Raw genomic sequence first — 27537 nt, forward strand, 5'->3', positions numbered from 1 at the left:
CTGCATCCTCGCCGAACCCTGGCCCCTAAGGGGAAACAAAAGGACAGCAAGGTGAAACAAAGGGACAAACAAGGGGAAACCTCCTCTCCACAATAGACTTACCTGATTTTACCGCCGGAGGCATTATTCCCCGAGACTTCATACTTTCTTTCAGCGCCTGAATAAGGGGGAAAACAAAAGGTTACATAGTGACATTGTTTTATCGAACTGTGTTGGATAATACAAATCCTTACCTGAATATTAGCGGTTGCCACGAGGAACTCTTCGCTAGGATCAAGCTGCACCTGCAAGGAATCGGACAAGAGTGAAAGTCAGGCATTTGAACTCTTACGAACTACATACTTGCGGCGTCTTGCCGGAAATCTCAGAGTCAATATTGTTCTGGAACTCACCAATTCCTGTGAGCCAGTGAAGCAACTGGTTATTTACGCGCCCCTGCGCTCAACGCAGGATGGAGAGCTCATCTTTCCAAATCATCAGGTGATACTATAAGAGGGGACATCAAAGGTGATCAGTGGGGCGAACAGCGGGAGTGGGGGGGGGGTTTAACGCTCAACTCCACGGGTGGTTAATTCCCTTTCTCCATTTGCAGAAGAATATTCCTACGGGCCAAGCAAACGAAGCTAGGTGGGTCAGTCCAGTCCGTCATCTCGGCACTACGCGTCACATTGGTGGAGACCGCAGCTGTCCAGTTCAGATCGATGCCCCTGTGGGAGCCAGGTGAGCGTACCAGTTTTCATACATTAAGCTTGAATTTAGCTGTGTTTTCATGCATTGAGCTACCTTGAATTTAGCTGTGTTTTCATGTTTCGAGCTTAGTGCAATCATCTTATTTGCCCGTGCCTACCCTTGTCTCTATCCGTTCTCTAACTCCACCCTTTTGTTTGCTTGAGATGTCTGCTTACTTGAATCCCTCTTCTTGCTGTCCCCTCTCTCCCCCCTCCCTTCACGGTATCCTTAGCACTTACTCTATCCGAAATGTCGTCTGATCCATATGATAGAAGCTTGTTTGTCTTCCCTCCCATTTGTTTTCTCCTCCCTCGCTACCTCCAGCACTATCTGGAATGTCATCAAGCCTAGTACGATAGTCGCGTGTTTTGTTCTTCTTCTCCCTGTACCCCAACTCCCACTCCCCCCACCTCTTGTTAAATTCCATTCCTCCCTCAATTGTCGACAGGCATAGTAATGTAGCCGCTTGTCTGTCTCATTCTCCTTCCCACCACCTCCCCTCCGTAGCATTGTCAAAAGCTCTTGCACTATCACTATATTCTCCTAACCTGTTTGATAGCAGCTTGGTTGTCTCTCCCTCTCCCTCATTTGTTTTCTACTCCCTCTCCCCCTCCAGCACTATCTGAAATGTCATCAGCGTAGTACAATAGTCACTTGTTTTGTTCTTCTCCTTCTCTCCGCACCCCTTCCCCCCCACCTCTTGTTAAATTCCGGCACTACCTCAATTGTCGTCAGACATAGTAATGTAGCCGCTTGTCTGTCTCATTCTCCTTCCCACCCCCTTCCCTCCTTTTCATTGTCAAAAGCTCTTGCACTATCTGAAATGTCGCCAGGCTGATTACGATAGTTAATTTCACATTCTGTATGTATCAAGGACTTGCAAGAATGTCACTGTATTCTCCCTTGTTCCCTCCTTGCCTTGAAGCGCTTTGAAACACATTGCGTATAGGCGCTATATAAATAAACAATCAATTCAATCAATTCAATTCAACCTCACATTAGCTTCATACCTTATGTGATATGGTCAGTGAGCTGACCATATCACATGAATTGGGACCCCTCTCAGCCTAGAATGGGAGGTCTAACAGGGTGGAAACCAGAGCCTGTCTAATCCCAGAGGGGGAAGGTGGCAGTTGGCAGGGCTCCAGTTCCTATTCCTTCTTGTAGTTCCAGTTTGCTTGCCTACAGTACCACTAACAATCGCACAATACTTTTCTCGCATGATGCTGATTTGTCCTTCTCGATTGTTCCAGAAAACCTACATCTACCAGCATCCCATGCAAAAAGAAGAACTTCCATCAGCCGGTCCAAAGTTTCCACGAGGGACTGAGAGACTGGAAATAGCTACCAGCAATTTTAGAGTAATTGCTCTGCAACCACAGAAACAGCAGTTGGCAATCTAGTGAGGAAGAGTCATTGCACGAAATAGTAGCGGCAGGGGACTGCATATATACCGGGCGCTCCAGGGACACATCGCTTACCTGGGAGAGAGCGACAGAACAACTACAACCCAGTCAACCAAGCGAAATGAATGGCCATTCAAGACTGCACAGGAATTGGGAATTACACAACATTGCGCTTAGTTGGGAGAAAGTCACAGAATAGCTCCCCACTCAAATAAGCGTTTTGACAGGCCGGCGAGGCCCTCACACGAACTGGGAATTAAGCTCCATATTTCACCAAAGCAAGCAGCCATTGTGGAAACACAGCAGATCCACACACAGGAAGGGGGCAGGGCTTATATCCCCTTTTGTATCATCTGTTTGTACCACCTCCCGTGCAGGGTGAATAGGGGAAGACTTACCCGGGGAACCAGCGCTGAACGATGACCAATGGGAAGGAGGGCAATATAAAGGGAGAGCTGGGAGACAGCAACTTGTGTTTTTTTTGGGTGAGGTCACAGTAGGCAGAGGTGGACCAAAACAACAGGTGGGGAATGGAAGTGCAGAGGAGTGTGAAGGCAGAGTGCAAGTTGAGGTATGGAACAAGTTACTTATCTGTAACTCTTGTTCTCCAGCATGGGTCTTGCACGGATTCACATGCTCATGAATATCGCCCGTAAGGCGGGAATCCTCTGTAAATTCAAAGCAGTTTAGCTTTAAACTAAAAACTACTCGTTCACTCTATAGCCCATTGTTATTAAAGATTTCATTTTATATGTAATTTTCCCTCTAGTTGTATACCCCCAAACCTTTTGCTGCTGTTTAATACACCTTAGTCTGACTTTGCCAGAGAAGCACAGCCTTCAGCTGCACTCCTCTGGGCTTTTGCTCACTTGTTATGAGGAAACTGACATGCCCTTAAGACAGTCAGTGCTGGCAGACTTTGTTTCCCTTAGTCCTTTGCCAATGTTGCAACTTTTCTGCAACATGTAACAAGTGCACAATGTACATTACAATACAGTGCACTTGGGTCTCAGTCAATTACAAAGATCCTAGATACTCTCGTAGGACTTTTTAGGAGATGTGCAGATGTGTCATGGACAGGGCTGGTGGCAGCTTATCTTTTCATATAATTTTAACCCTTTCCTGCTATTGAAACCATGTTAATCGCGTTTGGCACGAATAGGTGGCCTGGCTCCAAAATGTCCATGCCACAAGGTTCTTTGTCCTGTCCTTTCGCCATCTTGCCCCTTTGCCTTCCCCTGGTCGAGTCGACCCGGGTCAGTCCTTATTTGGACATGCAGTTTCCTGCAAAACGCCAAGCTTTCGTGGGCTTCTGCATGCCTTGTGTGTGTGCCTCCAGGATGTGGGCTGGAGTGTCTGTCCCCAATACACATCCTGGGTTCCAGAGAGTCTGGAGTCCTGTGAATGACTGGGACCACCGTGGTCCTTGACTGGTCCACGTATGGAGTGTGTCTTTGTGAGCAGATCTCCCATTGGGTCCTCTCCGTTTTGGCGCGAAGGGAACTTTGGATAAGAGGAGGCTGAAAACACCCATACCATGTCGATCTGTGGAGTTCTCACTGAACAAAGGATAGGATCCAAGTATCCTGAAACTAAGAAGCCGAGTCAAGGAACCGCTGGTGAACCGCTGGAAGGTTTGGCACCCTGAGCCCGCTGTCGTCCCGTGGGACCCCTCTGCATCTGGTCGTCCTAGGTCTGCAAAGACGCTTCGACCCATTAGAATAGTGGGACCAACTATTCTCGGCACCCTCAACAAAACCTGCAAGTAAACCTTCTCGGAAGTGTCCCTGGGCCAACCAGTGGGCTGAGCCGACATGCTCTAGTGGGCTCAGCAAAGGGGGGCCGTTAGAACAGCATTATTCAAGCCTTTAGCGGTATTATTCGAACATATTCTACCATATAACGAGACTGGCTGGCAGCTGTGAAATGATTAAATGCCCTGCAGCTCTGCTTCAAGGCTACATTCGGGAGGGAGCCGGGCATTCTTCCTGGCGCTGCCTAAGTTTGTGTTTCAGCGAACTCTTGTTATCCTCACGGCCCTGCGGCCTTGTCCTTTTTACATACAGACAACAATGTTCCACAGTCGAGCAGTGTAAGTGGAAAATATACTGCGAAGCAATAGGAACAGAAAGCAATGAGCAATGGTTAGAAAACAAAACGGCGATTCTTGCTACATCAAAATGGCCGTTCATTGGCAAACTCGAAAACCTATATTCTGTCGTATCGTGCATGAGACGGTTGGTCCACGGCCACCAAAATGCATTTGCGGTCTCAAAGTAGAGGTATCCGTATTTCTAGACTGACAAACCCTCCTTTGGCCGTATGCCAAACGTCTCATCTATTTATTGAAACCTCCTCTAGTGATGATGAATCTGAAGTACTTATGTCTGAGTCTTGCATGCTATCGTGCACATCATTGTCTTCATCAATATCTATTGCCATCAACTCTTTCACTGCTCTCATCTCATTTGGGTCTGGGCTAGTTCGATCATGAGGTTGTTTTTTCTTTGTTATCATATGCATGCATCCTTCCGTACATCCCTCAGTTACCTCTGCGCAAACTATGGGTAAACAATGAATACAACAACAGCACGTTAGGAATATTCCGAACACCACTACTAATATGGAGATCAAATTCCATCCCCAAGATCGTAGTATTCCCCAAAACCAAGATCCTATCCCTCTCTCTTCTCCCGTGGGGAGTTCAGAGCTTAGAACGTGCATTTTCTTTATTGGTTCAAAAATCGTGGGGGAATAGTCATCTACATAAACGCAACATGCTGATCCCACTATTTTGCAAATTCCCCCACGATCAACCAGGATTACATCGAGAGCCATTCTATTTTGCAGCGTCATTAACCTTATTCCTCTTTCTTCCAACGTCATGTTAAATAATATATCTGTTGTTGTGTTCATTGTATTCTTTAGGATTCTGGACAGTTGCCTTATATTATAGGAGTTCACTATCTGTCCTAAGAATGGAATGAATGATTTCGCTACATCAGTTGCTATTAAAACACCTTTGTCAGTCCTTTTGACTCTAGTTCTGGATAATCTGGCCATGGCTGCTGTTTCTAAGAGGAATACTCCTGGGAACAGTAGCCCTAGGTAACATGTACCTCCCCAGTTTCTGGGCAACCAAGGGTATGCTTTCTCTCCACATATAAAATAAACTGGATCACCTACGTATACTGGTTCTATTTCCCATTTTAGTACCACTGTATTCATACAACCAGTATATGTTCCGACTGGAAAAGAGCCTTTCTTTTTTAGACAAAAAGGGACAGTTCTTGGGCTATAATTCACTGTGTAAGATGGGGGAATTGCATCTTTGTCCCTTTCTGTTCTTACACGAAACGTCATTACAGATGTTTTTTCTGGCAGGGACAATCTATCTCGTGTATTTTGTCGTGTTATCTTCCGTGTACTTTTCCTCGTGGGCTATGGGCCTATTACTTGTGCTTTATGGAAAATGGAACAACCCACGGGCTTCATTATTATCTCCTCAAACTCATTCATGTTGGTTCTGTCCAATTGACCCGTATTATTCTTATTCCATTTCCCATAGAACATTGCACCTAAAGATGCACTACATGCAGAACTTAATGGTAATGGCTGCACATACCACCCTATTCTTTTTCCGGTATGCTGTGGTAAATGGGCACATACCCAGCAGTTTGTTTTCTTTACGATTGCATGTGTCATGTTCATTATCAGCAGTAAGGTATTATTTCCAAAACCTTCCCTGTGTTTTTCTTCCATTGAGGGTAGGTTATAAGTGATCACCTGAACCGGGCTTTCAGTAGTGGATATATTACTTATTGGTAAAAACATTTCTAATGGGTGTATTGTTTCTACCCACCATAATATTAGGGCTGTCGATATTGGTGCTATCACGCTCATAAAGCACATTATTATCGTTAGTGCCAGCATACAATTTGTTTTACCATGCGCTATAGTCTTTATAACTGACTCATTCTCAGCGGTGGTGGTGCAGGAGGAGGCTGGAACCGGTCCCGGCATGTTTCTCGTCGTCCTTCTTCTTCCTTATCACAGTTAGTTGTGGATATCTCTCTTCGTCGCGCTTGCTCTGATGTCTATAAGTTCAATGGAATTCTCACAGTTCAGTTTTGCCTGTCCTTTTTAGACTGGATTAGATTATTCGTTTTTAGGCGAGATCACTTGTCCCTTCTTATACTGCTCAGAGGACCTTTGATCAGTTTTCGCCTCAGTATCATGTGCGCCCAGCTCGTCCGCTCTGGTTCCGGACACATGTACTGTTAATCAATTATCTCACTTGCCACAGTACCATGTGCGCCCAGCTTGTCCGCTCTGGTTCCGGACACATGTACTTTTTATGATCGTACCGAGGAGCCGCGAGTCTTGAATTGTCCGATTTGCACAATTCTCACGCTTCTCTCCTCTACACCCCTGGTTCCTTCTCCGTCCATGAGCTGAACCAGAGGTTGACATAAACACCAAAAAAAAAAAAAATGTGGATCACTTTGTCTTCCGGGGCCGCAGGTTGTATCGCCTTGCTCCTGGTATCGTATGATCCGTGAACAGTGCCGTTGCACTTTCAGATTCAGGCTTGAAGTCAGCCTGTGGCGCTACTGCAGGTGCTGGTGTGCGCCACGCCAATGATGCAGATCCGTTTTTTGGCGTGCTGGCAAGTGCTGGTGGGTGCCAAAGGGGTACACGATTTGGTTTTGCTGGTATCTGCAAGGCAGATTTCACGTCGGTCAGCAGTGATGTTGATACTGCTGGACAACGATGGGGCACTCTTTGCCCTTCCCCCTTTTTGGCAATCGTCTCAGGCTTTGTTTCGAGTTTCACTTCTCGTTTTGGCAGATTAGGTGGCTGCTCACTGGCAACAGTTTCTTTCGTTTCTGGGACCGCTGTCTCTTTCCGGTCATCAGTGTCAGGCAAGACTTTCAGTGCAGTTGGAATCTTTTTGGCATGGGTGGCATGGATCCACGACTTCCTTCCATCCACCCGTATTGCCGTCTGCGTCGCCAAAAGTACCCACCTGGGTGCTAATGATGACTTTCTTTCAAAGTTTTTTAGCAGCACCCAGTCTCCTGGCTCCAGCGCGTGCCCCGGACCGGTGTACCTTACTGGTAATGCCTCCTACACCTGCTGATGAATCAAACGCAATTTCTGCATTAAAAGGCCACAATAAGTACTAAGCACAGGATGTTCTATCTCACTAAGTCGTTTTGGCTGAGGTGCGCACCAAACATTTGCCGGTCTCCCCATTACGATTTCGTACGGGGAGAGCCCAGCTTTAGCCTGTACAGACATACGCATGCATAATAGTGCTATTGGTAATGCATCCACCCAACTCAACTTGCTTCCCGCACAAATCTTGCTAATCTTTGATTTAAGAATCCCGTTGTGCCTCTCCACAAGACCGGCAGAACTCGGATGCCTTGAACTATGGAATCTCTTATCAATCTGGAGACCAGCACATATCTGTAATACCAGTGCACCCACAAAATGCGGTCCATTATCAGACCATAGGACCCGGGGCAAGCCAAATCTGGAAAAATACTCCTTCAACATTACTTTTGTCGTACTCATTGCTGTGCAATCTTTCAAAGGATATGCCTCCACCCACTTACTGAATGCACAGATTACCACCAAGACGTATTTTAAGTTTTGGCACCTCTCCATCTCTATGAAATCAAAATGAACTACCTCAAACGGCATGGAGGGCGGGCCGAAACTGCCTGTTGGAGTCACTGTTCCCTTTCCTACATTGTGTTGTAAACACGTGATACAGTTCTGCACCAACCTCTCTGCATTCTTTTTTATGTTTACATTCTGCCATACTGTAGAAAGGTGCTGTATAATTTTCTTGGCACAGATGTGCATAGGGCTGTGGGCCATTGTGACCATTGCAGTCACATACAAATTTGGCAACATCCAGTTTCTAGTTCCCTTGTCCACCCAACAACCCTCCAAATCCAACTCAGCAGATCCCTCTGCCCATCCCTGTATTTCATCGGCCGTAGTGGCAGTTTGTTTCGCAATTCTGTCTGCAAACGCATTTCCCTCTCCTATTTTGCATGTTACTTTTTTATGTGCCTCGCATTTCACTATTGCTAGGCGCTTTGGAAACGTGAGTGCAGACAGCAATCGTACAATCAAAGGGCCATGTTGAATTCTGGCACCATGTGATGTCAGAAACCCTCTCTCAGCCCAGAGTCGACCAAAGTTATGAACCACTCCAAAAGCATACTGACTATCAGTATATATGTTCACATTCAAATTTTCAGAAATCTTGCAGGCTCTGGTTAATGCCCCTATTTCCGCGGCTTGTGCTGAATTATAGGGGATTCTTTTACTTTCTACAACACTCTCTAGGGTAGTGATAGCGTATGCGGCAGTTGTCGTGCCATCTGGTAATTTAAAACATGAGCCGTCACAAAATAACTCTCCATCCGGCTCTTTCTGTGGAATATCACTTAAATCACTTATCCCTTGGTTTCTTCCTCAGTGACCATTAAGCAATCGTGGGGGGGTGATTCATTCTTCCCAATTTCTTTAATGGTTAGTGGCATTAATTCTGCAGGATTCAAGGCGCTACACCTCATAATTTGGATATGGGGCGCGAACAAGATAATCTCATATATTGTCAATCTAGCAGAGGTGAGGTGTTGCGTCTGTGTCCTATTTAATAGAACGTCTATGGCATGTGGCACCATCAGAATGAAAGTGTGCCCCAATACCATCCCTTCCGTTTGTTTCACTGACGCAGCAGCCACCGCGACAGATCTCAAACATCGTGGTAGTGCGCGCTACAGGGTCCAGCGCAAAAGAAAAATAGCCGCACAGCCTATTTCTTCCACCTTGTTCCTGTGTCAAAACCGCCAATGCACATCCTTCACCTTCACAAACAAATAGTCTAAACATTTTCTCATAGTTCGGCGTAGCTAAAACTGGAGCCGAGCATAATGCAGTTTTCAATCCATCAAATGCTCTCTGACATGCCTCATCCCACTGCAAAGGCATAACCGCATCTTTTCTAGTTAAATTCACTAATGGTTTCACAATTAACGCAAAATTACCAATCCATTGTCGGCAATATGAAGCCATGCCTATTATGGCTCTGACTCCTTTTTGTGTCTTTGGAATAGGCATACAAGAAATACTTTCTATGCGTTCTGGCGTTAGTCTTCTCCCTCCTTTCGAAAGTAGGTAGCCCAAATAAGCCACCTCCTTTCGATTATACTGAAATTTCTTCAAACTAGCTTTATGGCCATGTGCCGCTAGATGTGACAGTAGTAATACAGTGCTTTCTTTACAAATCTCCTCTGTGTCTGCAGCTAGCAATAAATCGTCTTTGTATTGCAAAAGTACACCGGTAATTCCAGCATGACTAGCCTGTTCTTTTAATGCTCTACTGTAAATACTTGGACTTTCCGTATAACCTTGCGGAATCCGCGTAAATGTAAATGATCGTCCTCCTAATGTGAACGTGAACAAATATCTACTGTCCCTGTCCACTGGAATACTAAAGAATGCGTCTTTCAAATCTATTACACTAAAATATTCTGCTGAAACAGGTATCATTGTCAATATTGTAGTGACGTCTGGCACTAGAGGAAATTGCGGATCTACTACCTTATTCAATGCGCGTCGATCAATTATGAAACGGTATCGTACCTCATTACCTCCTTTTTTATAAACCGGAAGAATCGGGCTGTTGCATGTACTGCCTGTGATTTCCTCTATTACCCCTAATTTCACCAAATCGGTAACAATACTCTTCAATCCTTTGTCACCTTCAACCGAAATTTTGTATTGGGGTATTCGCAGTAGGGTAACACCTTCTTTTAAAATAATCTTTACTGGCTCTATCTTTAAACATCCCACATCATTGTCATGCATTGCCCATATACAGGTTGGTACTTTACTTAGTTCCCCTGGTAAGGCTTCGGACATGAATTCTGACATGAATTCTGACACAGGGGCATCGTGTGGCCATATCGTTAGAAACACTCCGTCTGCCGTGCAATGTATAACAGAACCTAGTTTTTTCAACAAATTTAATCCCAACAAATTTTCTCCACAATTTTCTGTTAGAAGGAAAGGACAATGTTCGGTAAATGGTCCTATGGTAACTGGGACTGGTTTGGACACTGGGTTTATGACTGGTGTACCTGCGAACCCTACGGAAATATTCTTTTGCCCTGATAGTGGTATATTCGGAACCAAGTGATGGTCTATTGAACACTTCTGTGCTCCTGTATCTACAAGAAAGCGGTGCTCCTCATTACCGACATTTCTACGTAGGGTCCTCTCTGATTCACGGGAATAGACACTGGTTCCGACCCCTGTCCTGGGCTGTCCTATTGGGGAAATAACACATCGTCCGATGTGCAATCATTACTATTACTGTAATACGTGTTTGGCTGTGTATCGAAAACATTTCCACTCTTCCCTCTATTTCCCCCACTCTGATTTCTATATTGTTGATTTTGCTGTCCCTGACTCTGGTTTGGGGCATTTTGGTTTTGGCCTTGGTTTTGATTACCTCCGTTATTATGATGCAGCTGCATACTATTCCTATTTGGTCCATTCGCTCCTGGGTGTCCTCTATGCTGTCTCCTCTGACCAGACCCATTTCTATTCTGTAGATGCGGGCATTGCGCTCGCCAATGTCCTTCCTCTTTACAATATGCACAATGATTCGGCCCCACTGTTCCCCCATGCATATTCAAACTACTCCTTCCTTGTGCGTTCCCTCGCCCTCTATTATGTCCTACTACTTGCTGCATTAATACCTGTGTTCTAATTAGACATTCCTTCAAGTCTGCCCACACCTGTTTCGGCAACGATAATTCGTTCACCATCTCCTTCTGCCCCGGCGATGGTAACTGCTGCTGTTTATTATGCGACCCCTTTTTTCCCCTTCCCAGGTCTCCCGACTTCCCTACTCCTGTACCCAGGTGCAGGAAACATTTCGGCATAGTCATTATCTAATTCATCTTTAAGGTCAAAAAGTCTATACACATGTTATCTCACTTCTTCCTCCCTCTCCCTACAGCGTGCTAATGCATTCAAATCTAACAATTGCTGCGGTGGTAATTTCCCAATTAGCTGTTTCCATTTCTCCACCAAATATTCACCCATACATTCCAACACTACCTGTCTTTCGTTTCTTCTACGAAAGTCATATATCGAAGCCAATGTTGCCATCCCATCATTCCCGTCTATATACTTGTCTGCCTGTTGCTGCAATTCCACCTTCCTTTCTTTGCTGATTGCGCTGCGGGTTACCCTCGTGCACTCCCTTTGGTCAGTCCCGCCTCTTGCCCCCGCGGTTTCAACTTCAACCCCGGTAGGAACGGACGGTACCGAGTCTGTGTCTAAGGCGGGAGGTGCGGATGGGACAATGGGAACAGGGAGTGTCTGTTGTGGGCCTGGTTGGCTAATAGGAAGTGTTACGTGCGCGGTCTGTGGCTGTGGGAGGGCTTGAGCTACCAGAGGGGGAGCTTGGGCTACGGGCGGGGTCTGGGCAATAGCTACTGACGTGTCTGGTCTTACTTCTGATCATGGTCCTTGTTTTGTATGGGTCAATATATTTTCTATCAATTCATCTGCTATGTGTAATTCTCGCAGTGGGTATATCTTTTCTTTATTCAAATGGTCACGCCTGCCTGCCCTTCTTAGACTCTCAGTCCACTCCTCCTCTTCTTTTTCTTCCGCTACCTCACCTTTTGATTTATGCGTGTGCGCATGCTTTTCTCTGCTTTTAAATCGGAGCATTGCTTCCTTTCTCCAGTCTTTAATAGTCTCAAATGCTGCAGGACCCGCTTTCTTTCTTATTAACACCCTTTCCAAGTTATCTATCCTCGCCATCTCAAAACTACCATTAATCGGCCACTGATGGTCTTGTTGCTTTCTGGTTTGCCTATGCCAAGTCTCACAGAATATTATCGCACCCACTCCATACTTCACATACATCTCATACGCCGGCGTTCCCCCAGGTGGTACAATTTGGCCATCTTCCATAGATTGTCTACCACAGCGGAAAAACCCAGCTAGGGTGGACAATACCCCAGGCATGTTTCAACCTTCCCCCTAGTTAATCAACCTTACCTAGGGCGTTTGATTTTGCAAAGTCAACTCTCAACCAATAACAAGATGCTTTGAATCGGGGAATGACTCACCTGATAAATCAAGTCGTCTGTATACTGACGCACCAAAGGACGTCGTGTCTGCGTTTCTTGGCTTCTGCCTCGTTTCGGGACCCTTGCCTCCTTGTTCTCTAGCCAGGCACGTCGATCAGGGATCAGATGTGTGCAGATCTGCAAAGGAGTCTCTGATCACTTTTACAGGGCGCCCCGAACACCTCTTGATCCCGGCTCGATCGTCCCGTCCTCGCATGTATCTGCCTTTCTAAATTACAACGTTACGCGAAGGAATAAGTGGGGGAGGGTCCTTATTCGGGCGCCATCTTGAAAGGGACACCTGGGGGACTCTGACGTCTATGGAAACAAGGCGGGTCACCACACACGATAGAGACGCTAGACACGAGGTTGTATTCCCAAAGCTAGGGTTTTATTGCAAAGCAAAAGTCTCAGTTGGCCAACTCGGTCTCACGCCCCGCGACGTGTATCTCTAGACCTCGAGGGACGCAAGAGAGCGAATTACGTACATCAGTTACATATATACAAAATGCATATCAAACAATCAGCTATGACATGTTTAACACCCCCCCTTTATTGGCTTTCTTTGAACTTGGTGTGATGATGGACATCTCCGACCACTATGACACCTTCCAACATCTATTCTAGTAACAATTTGCAATTTGTGAGTGCGAAGGCATCTTTTGGTTATTGAATAGAACATGGTGCTTCTGTTCTTGGAAGTGAACTACATACGGGGGGAGTTGCATTCCAGACCTTGCTATCTATCAGGTGCTATTCGCGTCCTGGGAGCCGACATGCTCTAGCGGGCTCAGCAAAGGGGGGCCGTTAGAATAATACCGCTAAAGGCTTGAATTATGCTGTTCTAACATATTCTACCATATAACGAGACTGGCTGGCAGCTGTGAAATGATTAAATGACCTGCAGCTCTGCTTCAAGGCTACATTCGGAAGGAAGCCGGGCATTCTTCCTGGCGCTGCCTATGTTTGTGTTTCAGCGACCTCTTGTTATCCTCACGGCCCTGCAGCCTTGTCCTTTTTACATACAGACAACAATGTTCCACAGTCGAGCAGTGTAAGCGGAAAATATACTGCGAAGCAATAGGAACAGAAAGCAATGAGCAATGGTTAGAAAACAAAATGGCGATTCTTGCTACATCAAAATGGCCGTTCATTGGCAAACTCGAAAACCTATATTCTGTCGTATCGTGCATGAGGCGGTTGGTCCACGGCCACCAAAATGCATTTGCGGTCTCAAAGTAGAGGTATCCGTATTTCTAGACTGACAGGCTGGGACCTCAGGCACCTAGGGGCCTAATCCGGAACTCAGTACTTCTTTTCCAACCGACCACACTTAACAGTCATGAAGGCTCCTAATACCACTCCTGCTAAGCCGTACTGCCATATGTTATCCAACAACGGAACCGAGACGATGGTCGTTCGAAAAGGAAACCCTCCTTTATCTTCTCTTCCAGCACCAGGTTGAAGAGTTTGGCTGCCTTGGATATCAGAAAGTGGAAAGAGCCAATCTCGTCCAGGGGAGAGGTCCAAGCAGGTGCATCGGCATCGGAGGTTCCTCATCTGCAGGTATGTAGGCATCAATCAGATCTGTATGAGTACCTGTCTTTTGTCAGTGCCCGTTGAAGCCGCTTCCTCCACCACCAAAGACAGTGCCACAGGCAAAGGTAGAGGGGTGACAGGGGCCTTATGAGGAGGTGTTGGCTGAGGCCTCGGGGGTCTCGCAAGGCACCCTGGTTGGATCGGGGAGGGAGCAGCGGGCAGACACTACTGGATTTCAGCCACCAGTGTAAGGTGTTCAGTATGTCCAAGGACATGTCCCTCAGTGTTGGGGCAGGTGCAACAGGTGCAAGAGCCGGGCCTGAGCCCCTAGAGGGCTAAACAGCGAGGACAACCCACGGACTGGTGACCCCTGGTTCTCTTTGGCCCGCTTCCTGATTGGAGAAGAAATCCTCTTGCAGGTCTTCTTCAGAAACTGGTGTAGATAGCTGGAGACTTTCGGGGTGATCCCAGAGGTACCAGAGTAGTTGTGGTGCAGCCTTGGTGTGCCAGGCAGGAAGTCTGGAACTGGAGGCATGTCTCTCACTAAACCAGAGTCCTTGGAGAACGAGGCGATGATTGGAGCCTGCAGAGGAGGAGCAGATGCCTTTGTTGACGGGACTGCCCTCCGAACCGCTGACAGAGGTCTAGGTGGTAGGAAAACCCTGGACATAGTGATAGGCGCAGTGGTAAAGGTGACGGTCGTGGACGAGCCCTTTGGTGTTGCAGCCGTAGAAGGATAAGCAGTACTCGTCGACGGGGCGTTCGTCGAAGGGCGAACGGTCTTAGTGGATAAAGTCATCGACGAGGCTTGTGTTGACTACGGCGTCGACAATGGTGGAGCCGGTGACGGGCACTTACATTACCTGCCCTTCGAAGAACAGCTGTGTTTTCCTGCTGACGTTAGCTACTTTCTCGCAGATGGAGGCAGGACTCCTTCCGGTAGGCTAACCGTCGACATAGCCGGTGACTGGCCTCTCCCTGAACTGGGTCCTGCAGCTGCGACAATCGCTGCTGAGGAAGATGATGGAGCGTGTGATCTTGCCTTCTTTTGGATCTTCTCTACAAAAACATCCTCAAAGGATCTCAACCTCTTTTTACTAGAGGGAGAACGTTATCTTGACCTGCCAGCCATAGAGAGGCATGACTACGCCCTGAGGCTGTATCGGAGGCCTTCCCTTCTTCGATCCATGCCACCAACATCTGATGGACACAGAGTGAAAAAACTAACAGATTTCGAGGAGCGAAAACAAGGACTCGCAACATGAGAAACGTGCGGTAAAAATATGAAGATGGACACCAGGGGTGGAGCTAAGGATGATGAGTGTCATTGGCTGGGGCAGTATGACCCAAAGTAACATTGATTGGCTATGGAGGAGACAAACAGTTTTTAGTTTAAAGTTACGCTGCTTTGAATTTACTGAGGATTTCCAGCCTGACGATGGGAACTATTCATGAGCATGTGAGTCCATGAAAGACCCCATGCTGGAGAAAGGTTTGTGAGAGGAAGTGGTAATGGAAGTGAATGTGCGTGTATGAGTGGAGTGGTATGAGAGAAGGTAAATGGGAGAGTGAGTGTGAGGGAATGGTGAGAAGGGAGTACTGTGAAGAGGGCGATAGTAGTAGAGTGGATAAGGGCGACAAGTGGTGGCATGGAGAGGGGAGAATAGTAGTGAGGCGAGAGGAGAGAAGTTCTAAGGAGAAGGGAGATTAGTTGTGAGGTAAGGCAAAAGTAGTAAACACAAGAGGGTATAGTAGTAGTGTGGATACGAGAGAGTAGTAGCCTGGAGAGGGAGGTAGACCTTGGTGGTAGGAACATCAGAGAGGAAGTAAAAAGAGGGAGATGAGAGAGGACCATCTGAGGGAGAACAGAAAGAGAGTAATAGACAGTGAGTGGAGATGGGGGAGAAGTAGAAAGAAGGGGAGTAGGAGGAGAATAGTGTGAGGGATAGATAAGATCAGAGAGTGGAATAACAGGGCGCGGAGGGAACAGGGCGGGTGAAATCCCAGCTATCTGAAAGGCACAAATTATTCCTGTGGGGAAAACCAATGAATAAGAACTTATAAATTGTTTACTGTGGAAGCTTAGATAGAAAATGCTTTAACCTTCAAGCCACCAACAACAGTCAGGTAGCTCTTTAGACAGTAGGGGTTACCAATCTCTAGTACCAGCCTGGGGTGCAGTGGTATTGCCACTTTGTAGGTTAGAGAGAAAGAGAGGGAGAGGGAGAGAGAGAGAGAGAGACAGAGAGTGACAGAGAGAGAGAGAGAGAGAGAGAGGGAGAGAGAGAATGAGAGAGAAAGAGAGAGAGTCAGAGACAGAGAGACAGAGAGAGAGAGAGAGAGAGAGAGAGAGACATTAGCCCCACACCTGAACCAAAAATAAAAACTCTTGAACTGACTATGTGAGGTGGTGTATTATTGAAGCCATCTTTGACAATAAGCACTGACAGGGCAGTCTGACTTCAACTTTTAACTTGGATTTGGAGACACTTTCAGATATTAACTAATGAATAGCATAACCAGATGTGTATACAATTCAATTTTGGCGACTCTCAATCACCAGTGTGCTTCTTTAGTGTACGTTGTACTTAGTCCTGTTCTTGCTTTATGTTTTCCTAGTTCAGATATATTGTTGTGTAATATCCCTGTTACCCTATTACTTCAAGTAGCTCATTTTATCATGGAAAATCAGGCAGGCAGTGATGCAGCCATAATAAGGGACTCCTAGTAGGGCCTGGTCTGTGGGTATATATAGGCCTGTTGGGGAGGATAAGTAGCACAGTTATGTGGGAATGATAAGGGTGGAGAAAAGGCTGGCCATGCGAATCAGCAAAGGGGGACTTAGGCGTGAAAGAATGAACAGTGATATAGATGCTATTGTAGTCTCAAGGAAGGCCCAGCCCCAGGAAACAAATAGTGCATGGCATCTCATCTCATGCTTGCCTCCCTTTAATCATATTCCAAGTACTGTTTAAAAGGCCTATGCCAATCAGCCAATAATGCATTTCATCTGTTCTGCCTTCTGTGCCGGGGGCTTCCCCCATATCATGCTATATCACAAGTATAGTCACCACTAAAGACCCGGGCATTGAACACAACCATCCCTTCGGCATCCACACACAACGACCTGCACACATGATGACCTATGTATCTTTATCGTGGCTCACAGATACAATGACAGAGGTTGCTGTACAGGATCCACGCTTTTCTTCTTTAGGTTGCCTTGTCTTCTGAGGCGCACTGTGTTAGTGTCGCCATGCAGATGCACCAGGGGTGGTAACAGGTCTTTCTTCCCTAGCGTGTCAGCAGAAAGTTACTGCAGAGCAAACGCAGATGGTAAACATGGCTTCAAGAACAGGGTTTGCACTCAGCTTAACAATGCACTGGATGCCAAGAAACTGCTCGGTGGGCGTAACGTGGTCCATGCGGCACCTTTTGTGGGTATGCCTACCTTAGAAAAATAAAAACACTGCCTTGAGGTTTTCCACATTCCATCGTTGCAGCTTTGGGAGGCAAAGAATGGGGACAACAGAAAGTGGAAGGTGGACAGAAACAATTGATGTTTTGATACTGATGCTGCAAACTAGTGCAACAATTAGGTACTCATGGTTTTACTACTGGGGAGTTTTTTTTATATGCAGGCTGTGGCATTCAGTTCAAGTGATAGTGATTATGGTCCAAGGTGTGCACTGAAGAAAGTTGTTCATTGCAGCAGTTGGGACATCTATTCTAAATGCATGGTCACTGGTTTGACATCACAACAAGGGAACATTATGCTCCATGTGCCTTCTTATAGGGGTATCAGCAATCAAACAAGTAAAGACAATATATGATCTAAGCAATATTTCTGGCCATATTACATAATGTTGTTGTTGATGGGAAGTTAAAAACTTCACTGAGCAAACCAGCTAAAATTATAAGACACAATAAATAATGATGACAGGGCCTCACAGTAGAACAACATGTACCCATGCCCTTATATCAAAACACTATTAATTAAGCAATACTTCTCACTGCATATCAATGACATGAAAAATGCACATTTGACCTGAGAATTTTTCACAGACTGCTACAAAGTGTAATGCATTGCAGGTTGTACTCACATGTGTGCAGATATCTTCTTCTTCAGCAATGTAGACTGAAAAACAAACACACTGATTACTCACCTAAAATTCAAATATTTAATCACAGAATGCAACGTGAATTCAGTTTTTAACCAAAAACATATATTGAACTTTAGATTACATGAAAGTAAAACATTTATCTTTCTGGAAACACAAATATAGTCCCAAATGAATGTACCGAAGTCTCTTATATAAGAGTATACAAAAAAGGGGGTTGAGGTGGAGATGCGCTAAACACTATGTAAATAAGGGACACTAGTAGTACAGTTGATGCTTTAATTGTAGCTGGAACAGCCGACACGTGTTTCGACACGCAGGTCGTTTTCAAGGCACGAGCAAATCAAATATATCGAAAAAGTCAATGATGGGTAATCCCATAAAGAGCAGGACGTTGTAAGTATCACGCTGATGTCACATTCAGAAAATGTGTCCGTGCCGTAATGGCAGTAACCATTACGGCTGCTTCGGGGATTTCCTCTGTAACTGAACGCTCGATCTAGCGAGCTATATATTGGTTACGGCCATTACGGCACGGACACATTTTCTGAATGTGACATCAGCGTGATACTTACAACGTCCTGCTCTTTATGGGATTACCCATCATTGACTTTTTCGATATATTTGATTTGCTCGTGCCTTGAAAACGACCTGCGTGTCGAAACACGTGTCGGCTGTTCCAGCTACAATTAAAGCATCAACTGTACTACTAGTGACCCTTATTTACATAGTGTTTAGCGCATCTCCACCTCAACCCCCTTTTTTGTATACGATTTTCAGTACCACCCAGGGTGGACTGGTTGGCGCAGGTGGTAATGCAGCTTACACTTCCAAGTCCTTAATTTTAAATGAATTATTAAACATAATCAGTGAACACCAGCGCACAGACCTCTACGCGTTAATCCACATTTTTCTGTTTTACTCTTATATAAGAGGTTGCATATTTGTTTTTTTAATTCTTCATTAGTCTTTATATTTAGGATGGCAGCTGAACAGATACCCAGGTGGTAAGGGTCAAGTCACAGATTATAATTGTGGGGGCAAACCTTTCCAAGCTTTTTGTATTGGGCGAACTCTCAATTTTCTGATTGTTTTGATATGTACAGACTGCCACTGCCAGATTGGTGTTCACTCTCTCTGTGAACAGTAGAATAATTTAAATATTTGTTTATGCCAACTGATGGTAGTGTTGCTCCAGCGTAAATACAGTGGTAGCAAAGGGTTAATGATACTTGAGATGTGTGCGCCCAGGCATCTGTGCTCAGAGGCTGGGCTGGGCCGTGAAGGCGGGGCGCGCAGCAGGAAGGTGCACAAAGAGGACACAGACACTGTTGCTCTGGTGTCAGAGCATAGACTGCCTTTCGCAGGCTTTCTCACTCGTCTTTATTTACATGTCCATGTGGTGCGTACCACGTGGACATCACATCCCTCTCCAACTTGAGATGAACAAACAAACCAACAACTGAGACAAACATGTGAACATTTCTCCTGTTACAGTGGTGTCTTTGGGTGGCCTCTGGCTCATCCGTCCTATGCGTTCGATCTCACGCACATTTATAGATGCCATTCAGAATGTACCCATGGAGTCGAGTGGAGGTTACTAGTCGCCTCCGGAGGGAGTAATGTTCCCCTCGCTCCCGGTGTGGGGTGATGGGCTTAAGCGGACTCCTGTCACCAATTTCTGACATCGGGTGTTCTGGGGTTTGTCTGTCTTTTTGTCCCTTCGCTGGTGGCGTTCCCGTGGTCGCTGGGGAGCGGGTCTCTGCTGGGTCTTGGCTCTCTCAGGATTCCTCCCATACGGTGGGTGGTGTTTGCTTGAAGTGTGACACGTTTCGGGTCCCCATCACAGCCGTAGCCAGCACGTGTTCTCGGTGGGTGATTGTCCAGGTAAGAGACTCGTATGGGAGGGCCATCTTTCCCCTTGGCGCTCTGTTCTTCACTAATGCCATGTCCCCTACTTGGAGGCCATTGGGTGTGGCTCTCATCACTCTGTCTTCTTTCGCGTTGTGTTCTCGTCTTTGGCGTTCTACCTGTTCCAGGTCCACTTGTGGGGTTGCCACGAGTGGTGGAGGGGCAGTCCCGCTTGAATGGGCACCCCAAACATTAAGGCTGCGGGCTGACTTGAGTGGCTGAATGAGGGGTTTGCCGGTACGACCGGAGAAACCTGTATAGTTCGGGCAGCCATCTTTTGCAATCCTTACAGATTTCTTGATCGACGCCATGAACCTCTCCGCGTCACCATTTTCCTGGGGTCAGTTTGGTGTGATGTGGTGGTGGCGGTTTCCCATGTCCTCGATGAAACGCTTGAATTCCTTGCTTGTGAATGGTGGGCCACTGTTGCTTCTTATCAATGATGGGATTCCATGGACTGCAAACATTTTCTCTAATGCAGTGGTGACTGAGGCTGCATCTGTCGAGGTAACTGGTTCAACTTCTGGATATCTGGTGTACTCGTCATTGGCGACCAGGAGGTATGCTTCGTTGACAATAGTACAGAAATCGACGCTGATTGCGTCCCAGCAGCGTTTGCTTCTTGGGGGACAGGCCATGGGCTCGGGTGGTCCTAGCCGGCGGATAGCTAGACATGCTGTGCAGGTGTCGACGAGTGTGATGACCTTCTGCTGGATTTGAGACATCCACATACGCAATTTAAGGAAGGCCTGCATCTTCACAATTCCCTGGTGGCCTTCATGCGCCAGTCAAAGGGCCCTTTCATGGAGGTTGGTGGGCATTACTATGCAATAGCCTTTGAGGATGAGGCCTTCGAGTGACACCGATAGTTCATGGCGTATCCCGAATAGGGCTTGTATATCCCCTGCGCTTGAGGTGCCTTCTAGTCAACAACAGTGAGGAAAGTCTTCCACTCGCCGGTTAAGATCGCCTTCTAGGTCATTTGTAGGCAGGGGTCTTTGCTTGTCTCTTCTATGATTTCATTGCATTTCATAGTTTTGGGCTTGGCACAGGCTATTACTTGGCATACGTGTTCTTCTGTTTCTTTGGCTGCTTCTCTTTCTGTTGCGGTGGCAGGTCGGGGTGTCGCAACAGAAAGTCTGCCAGTTGTGAGCTCCGGCCCGGTAGTGTACCTCAAGGTCGAATTGTTACAGTTGAAGCATCCAGCACTCAATCCTGGCCAGGGGGTGCAGTGCTGACCCTTTAAATATCGGGACTAAAGGTCCGTCAATACCTTCATCGGGTGCCCTAGGATGTACATGTGAAAGTGCTTACATCCCCAGATGATGGCTAGTGCTTCTTTCTCGATATGTGCATAGTTTCATTCCATTGGGGTGAGCGCCCTGCTTGCGAATGCGATGGGCACGACTGTTCCGTCACGGTCTGTTTGCGTGAGGACAGCCCAGAGGCCCACAGGGCTGGCATCCACCAGTAGCTCTGTCTTGCGTTCTGTGTCAAGGAACGCCATGGTGGCATCACCGGACAGTGAGTCTTTGATCTTCCGGAATGCCTCTTCCTGGGCTGCCCCCCACTATCAGGTCGTCCTTGTCTTCGTGAGCTCCCGCAGAGGGGTGGCGATTGTGGCCAGGTCCGGGATGAAGCGTCTGCAGTATGTCGCCATACCTAGGAAGCTTCAGACCTCTGTCGCTGTGGTCGGGGCTGGTGCATTTTTGATGTCTTCAACTTTTCCTGAATCTGGTGACACTCCCTTTTCGTTAAAGACATAACCAAAGAAGCTCAGTGTGGATTTTCCAAATTCACACTTTTCTTCATGCAGTGTGTGCCCAAAGTCTTCGAGACGTTGTAGGGCGGCTGGTAGTCTGCTGGTGTGTTCTTTTTCGGTCTTGCCGTAGACCAGGTTGTCATCGCTGACATTTGTGACCCCGGGGAGGTCTTGCAGCACTTTCCGTATTTCGTGCTGGAACACTTTGGCGGCCGACGAGATTCCAAAGTTGAGTCGGCGGTATCTCCTCAGCCCGAGGTGTGAGGAAAATGTTGTGATATATCTTAATTCTTCTGCCCGGCGGATTTGATGGTAGCCTGACCGTAGGTTCAACTTGCTGAAGACCGTGCCGCCTGTCAGGTCGACGATCAGCTCGTCCACAGTCGGTGTTATGTGTCTTTCTCTCCCTATTGCCTTGTTTGGCAGGCGCATGTCGATGCATATGCGCACCGCCTGGGGCTGCTTCGGTTTTGCCGTTACTACCATGGGGGATACCGAGGGGGTGGGCCCAGTTGTCTTCTCAAAAATCCGGAGGTCTTTGAGATTTTCCAGTTCAGCCTCTACTGCCGCCCTCATGTGGAACAGGAGCCTTCGATATCGTACCGCTCTCTGTTCTACTGTGGGGTCGATGTGGAGCTTTACTGTCCTCCCCTTGAGGCATCTAATGCCTTTGAATAGCTTTCTGTGCTTCGCTAGTAGGTGACTGATTTCCTTTGGCTGGATAGCGAAGTTGAACTGTATGAGTTCTAGCTGCTCTGCCGTTGGGCCACTGAGCAGTGTTTCAATTCCTGCATCCACAACGTAGATGCGAGTCTTGCAGCTCTTCTCATGATGTGTGAGAGCAGTCTTGAAGTATCCCACAACTGGGAGGGGCTTTTTACAGCCATATATAAATAGTTGTACAGGTCTCCGCCACAGGGGTGGTCTGGGGTCAAGCTTGCCAAATCTTGTGGTTGGCATGACATTCACTGTGAACACGTGACGATTATCATCTTTATGGGGATGTCTCCTACGGTGACTGAGTAGCTGTGGCGTGATCTGCTGTCATTGGTCTGCCTGCTGTGTGTTGGCTTGGCCGTTGATATCATGAGGACCTTTTCGCGCCTGGGCTTGTGTACCAGGTGGTGCGACTTGAGGACTGTTCCCTGCGCGACTGTTCATCCTTGCTGCTGCTGCTGTTGGTGTCCTCACCTTCGCTCGCTCGGGCTTGCCTTTTCTTGGTCTCTCTGGTCCTGTCGGGTTGCCTCTGCTGCCGGTGGTCGGGTTGTCTTGATCGGAATGTTTGTGTGTTCCGGGGTCTTGTGTCGCTCCTCCAGTCTGTGTTCCTTCTCTGGGGTGAGTGGTCTTTGGCCCTCTGTGAGCTTAGGCACACAGACGCGTAATGGTTCACCTTCCTGCATTTGTGGCATGTCGTGCCGTATGCAGGGCAGGGTTCACCCCTGTATTGTGGTCCTCCGCACCATAGGCAATCTTTTTGCTTGTTTGCTGCCTGCCGTTGTTGGCGCTTGTGCTACTGCAGGGCGTTGATCGTGGACATGCTGTGTGTGGTGTCTCAGTATCTAGAGGCAGGCGACTGATCATTTGCTCCATCTCTGCCACGTGTTTGCCCGTTCTTTCCCATTGTCGCCCCTTGGTCAGGATGGTGTCTAGCGGGAGATCCGTCTCCAAAAGGATGGATCTTCTAAGCTTGTCTGAGGATAGGCCATATATAACTTGTTGCCTCACTACGAATTCCTCGTCTGGGAAGTCGCATCCAATGGCCAGTTCACGCAATCGGCTGTGGAAGTCATCAAATCTGTCTTGTGGGCATTGTCTGGCTTGGCTCATTTTGAACCGTTCAAAGTCTGAGCTGATCTTTGGTTTGAGTTTCTTGGTGAGGAAGTCTTTCGCTGCCTAGTAGTCATCCTCTGTGCCTCGGTTCGGGAGTGCAATGAGCATGAGGAACGTCCTCTTCTTTTCTTCGCTGATGATGTCACATGCTTTGAGGTTTAGTTCCAATTGCTGGATCCAGAGCTCCCAGCGGAGTCCTGTCCGGGGTTCAAGGGTCTGGAATAGTTGCATGAAGGTCCCTTGCATGGTGTCTAGCCAGGTGTTGGTGTCGGGGTTCTGGCCTTGCTGACTATGCGACGTCACCGAGGGGTCCTATTGACATATTGCATTGTACACGGGGTGTTCCTTATGTGTGCCTCTGCTGTCGCTCCTTGGTTGCCTTGCTAGGTTGGCGGTCCGCCCTTCTTTGGACTGTGGTCGTGGCTGGGTGAAGTCCTGGTTGGCTAGTTGGGAAGGTCTCTTCAGGTGGGCTGCTGGCAATGACCTGGGACTAGGTGCAGTCCTTGTTGGCCAGGTGGGAGTATCCCTGCAGTTGGGCTGCTGGCAGTGAAAACCGTGAGGGCCTGGGGAGGGTCGGGCCATTGTCTTGAGCTCTGGGGCTCCTTCAGAGGCCTGGGGCCTAGCTGTGCCTGGGGCCTGGGCGTGCTTGTGACCTGGGGTCTGAACGTGCTGGAGGCCTGTGACTCATAGTTCTTTTTTTTTTGGCAGCCAGGCCGCATGTCTTTATTGTGGAGGGTGTTTCCACCCACCGGGGCCGTGCACGGCCTTCTTGTGTGGGCCTTGCGCTGGGATTCGAATGTTCAGCACGAGATTGAAATGTTCGGTGGGGACGGGAATGGGCGCACTTACTTTGTTCACTTTGCTTTCTCCGTGTCGTTCTCCTGATACCCAGGCACCCGAAAAAGTGGGCGTGACATGCACCAGGTGGTGAAGGGCACGACACAAGTCAGTGGGCCCGGGGTGCCTGAGGTGTGGTGTGGATCTGCGTGGTCTGCTGCCGTGACGGGTGGGCATCCGTCCCCCATCCTCATCGCCAGTGTGATGTGTGCGCCCAGGCTTCTGTGCTCGGAGGCTGCATTGGCCCGTGAAGGCGGGGCGCGCAGCAGGCATGCAAAGAGGATACAGCCACTGTTGCTCTGGTGTCAGAGCATAGACTGCCTTTCGCAGGCTTTCTCGCTCGTCTTTATTTACTTGTCCACATGGTGTGTACCACGTTGACATCACATCACTCAGTTACATTAAGCGGTTAGAACAAAATATAGACCCACGGATCGACATTGAGATTGGATACGCAGGGATTCCAAGATGACTGCCGAGTGGAGAGCACCGTAATCAATGCTCTCCCGAAACTCAGAGCAATGCAGCACAATTCCTAAGCCAAAAACACCCTCCCAGGCATTTTGGTGAGGTGAGGAAAGCACTGAGAAGGTGACACCCACGTCCCTCACTCTCGAATTCAGGAACAACCGAGCTACAGACCGGTCTTACCGCGCGCAACCAACAGTTGGGAGGCCGGACCTGAGAGTGGTAGCTTAGAGGCCTGACCTGCTGAACAACCCGGGACCCAAGACACAGCAACCAAAACCCAGGGACCCTGAAGGGGACCACCTGCAGGCTGGTGCGGACACTGCAGCACCTGACCCTGCCAGCTGGCAACCCGAATGGAAGCACCCAGGTACAAGCGAGGAGGACGAACGTGAGAAGTCCCCGGCGGGAGGAAGCGGAGAAGGAGACCGCAAAGCAGGGATAACCAGCAAGCTGATCGAAGCTGGCAGATGCCACGTCGGAAGAAGAGTGCGACCCCGAGGAGACACTACCCCGATCCACGCTAATAGTGGTGAGCAATCAGGGGAAAGCACCGCAAGGACACCTGCACGATGTTAGGGGGGCGGCACAGACCAACCCCCAGGGAACAAACAATACTAGCAGGAGAGAGGCATCCAAAGCCTAGACAGCAGGAGGGGGGGACGTACAATACTCCCACTCCCCCACCAATATCATTAATCAGTCTCCCATATAGGGGAAGCACAATTGGGACACGGGGCACCCACAAACAGCCACAGGCTACAGAGACCCAGACCAGGATCTAAGAAGGTGGGCCCGGGAAGGCTGTGCCCCAGATAAAGAAGGGAAAAGGGAAAAATACCCCAAACACTTTGCAGCCCACGAGCAAAGAAAAGGGGCAAGACTGCACAAAGCCAGCAGCACTAGACATGGGGTACCGTCCAGACCAACCCCGACAGAGAACAAACCATATTAAAGGGAGGGAGGCACCCAAAGCACAAACAGCAGGAGGGGGGCACAACACACCATCTCCCCTATCCATATCATCACTCTGTCTCCCACGTATGTGAAGCACACCCTTAGCACAGGCACCTACAAGCAGCAACAGGATAAAGAAACGCGAACCAGGAACTATGGAGGTGAGACGGGGAGGGCCGTGCCTCAGATAAGGAAGGGAAAAGGGGTACACCCCGAGAACCTCACCGCCCACAAGCCACAAGATAAGGGAGAGCGCCCTGGAAGCGATCTCCTTAGGTCATGTCACAAACATGTCGAAAACCAGGGGGAAAGAGCTACCGACTCCCTCAAAGGGAACCAAGAAAACCCAGGAAGGCACTGTGCAGAATATCTGGGCCAAGGAAACCAACTCTCCTGAAGTAGCACAACAAAACCAGGACCAAGCAGAACAAGGAGAACTGCAGCCACAAGATGCCCAAGTTCAGACAGTGACACAGTCACTCCTCAAATAGTATTTCATCGATTTCGGGGACAAAAGGCAAACACAGTCCAGAGGCAAATGGACATGACGAGAGACAACCTAGCAGAGGCCCTGCAAGACATACAATGGGACGTAAACAAGATGGAAGAAAGGGTGGACATTAATGAGAGAGCGATTCAAGAATGGACAGAAGACTCTAGGAGGACTGACACCCTGATGGACCAACTGTCAAATGGGACCCACAACCTCGAGGTCCTGGCCGAAGACTTGGAAAATAGATCCATGAGATCAAACATTCAACTCAATGCCTTCCAGAGGAGGTTCTAGACAAAGGTCTCGAAGCAGTGGTCAAAAGCATCTTCACAGATCTCTTGGACGCAGAGGATACTCCAGAAATAAAAATCAATAGGGTTCACAGGGTAGGACCCCGCAGGACAGAACCGGGGTTAAGACCAAGGGACGTCCTGGCAGCACTCCATGAGTACGCAATCAGGGAAAAGATCCTGCAAAAATCGAGAAAGGTGAAACAAATATCCTATAATGGAGCAGACATCCACCTATTCCAGGATCTGGCCCAGATAACCCTCATGAAAAGGAAAAGAATGGCCCCAGTCCTGTCAGTCCTACGAGGTAAAGACATTCTATACCGATGGACTTTCCCATTTGGGTTGATCTTCGACTGGTAGGGGAAACACTACTGAATAGCGTCTTATGAAGAAGGAGCAAGAATCCTGGGGATCGAAGAGGAAGATCAAACCACAGTAGACCCCTCAGTACCTCTCCAGAGCAATCTCAATCCATGGAAATGGTCGACGGTGAGACCTAACAGACCTAAGAAGGGGGGATACCAACCACAACTAAAAGGGCCCGCACCAGGAAAACAACAGGAGAGGGAAAATGATCCTGCAAAGAACTCTGACTGACCAAAATCAATAAGAGGTGCAAGGGTCTATTACCGGTGCATGCCCGGGTAGGGCAAACAAGAAGGTTCACACCGATGGTCCCGGGTGGAGGAGGAGGGCGGGGGAGGATCTTGGACTGGGTTTGGGAGAAACTGCAGAGAACCGAGCTGGGGGCAGTCAGGGGTTCAACTTTTGAGAGACCAATTCGAGGGGGGCTAGAGGCTGGTTCAACCCACCCAGCGGAGGGGGAGGGAAGGAGGGTGAGGGGGTGAGGATGGAGGGAGCAGGGAAAGGAGGGGGGAGAAGCGAGGTGAGGTCCGGACAAGAGCCTATGAACAGGCAACAAATACAGGAAGATCCTCAAGACAATGGCTAGAAACAATACGCTCTCAATGATATCCCTTAACGTCAATGGCTTAAACTTCCCAGTGAAA

General features: G+C 48.0%; 1 protein-coding gene across 1 annotated transcript in view; it reads right to left on the reverse strand.

The window, feature by feature from the left end:
* HOOK1 (hook microtubule tethering protein 1) overlaps positions 1-27537 on the reverse strand; it is a 1744708-nt gene that overhangs the window by 326898 nt on the left and 1390273 nt on the right. Inside the window, exon 17 of the mRNA XM_069642072.1 lies at positions 17959-17993. Within this exon, the coding sequence (XP_069498173.1) occupies positions 17959-17993 (35 nt within the window). The remainder of the gene's footprint in view (positions 1-17958; positions 17994-27537) is intronic.

The sequence above is a fragment of the Ambystoma mexicanum genome, chromosome 1q (assembly GCF_040938575.1).
Source record: "Ambystoma mexicanum isolate Mex_15411 chromosome 1q, UKY_AmexF1_1, whole genome shotgun sequence".
In the NCBI taxonomy this organism is placed as follows: domain Eukaryota; kingdom Metazoa; phylum Chordata; class Amphibia; order Caudata; family Ambystomatidae; genus Ambystoma; species Ambystoma mexicanum.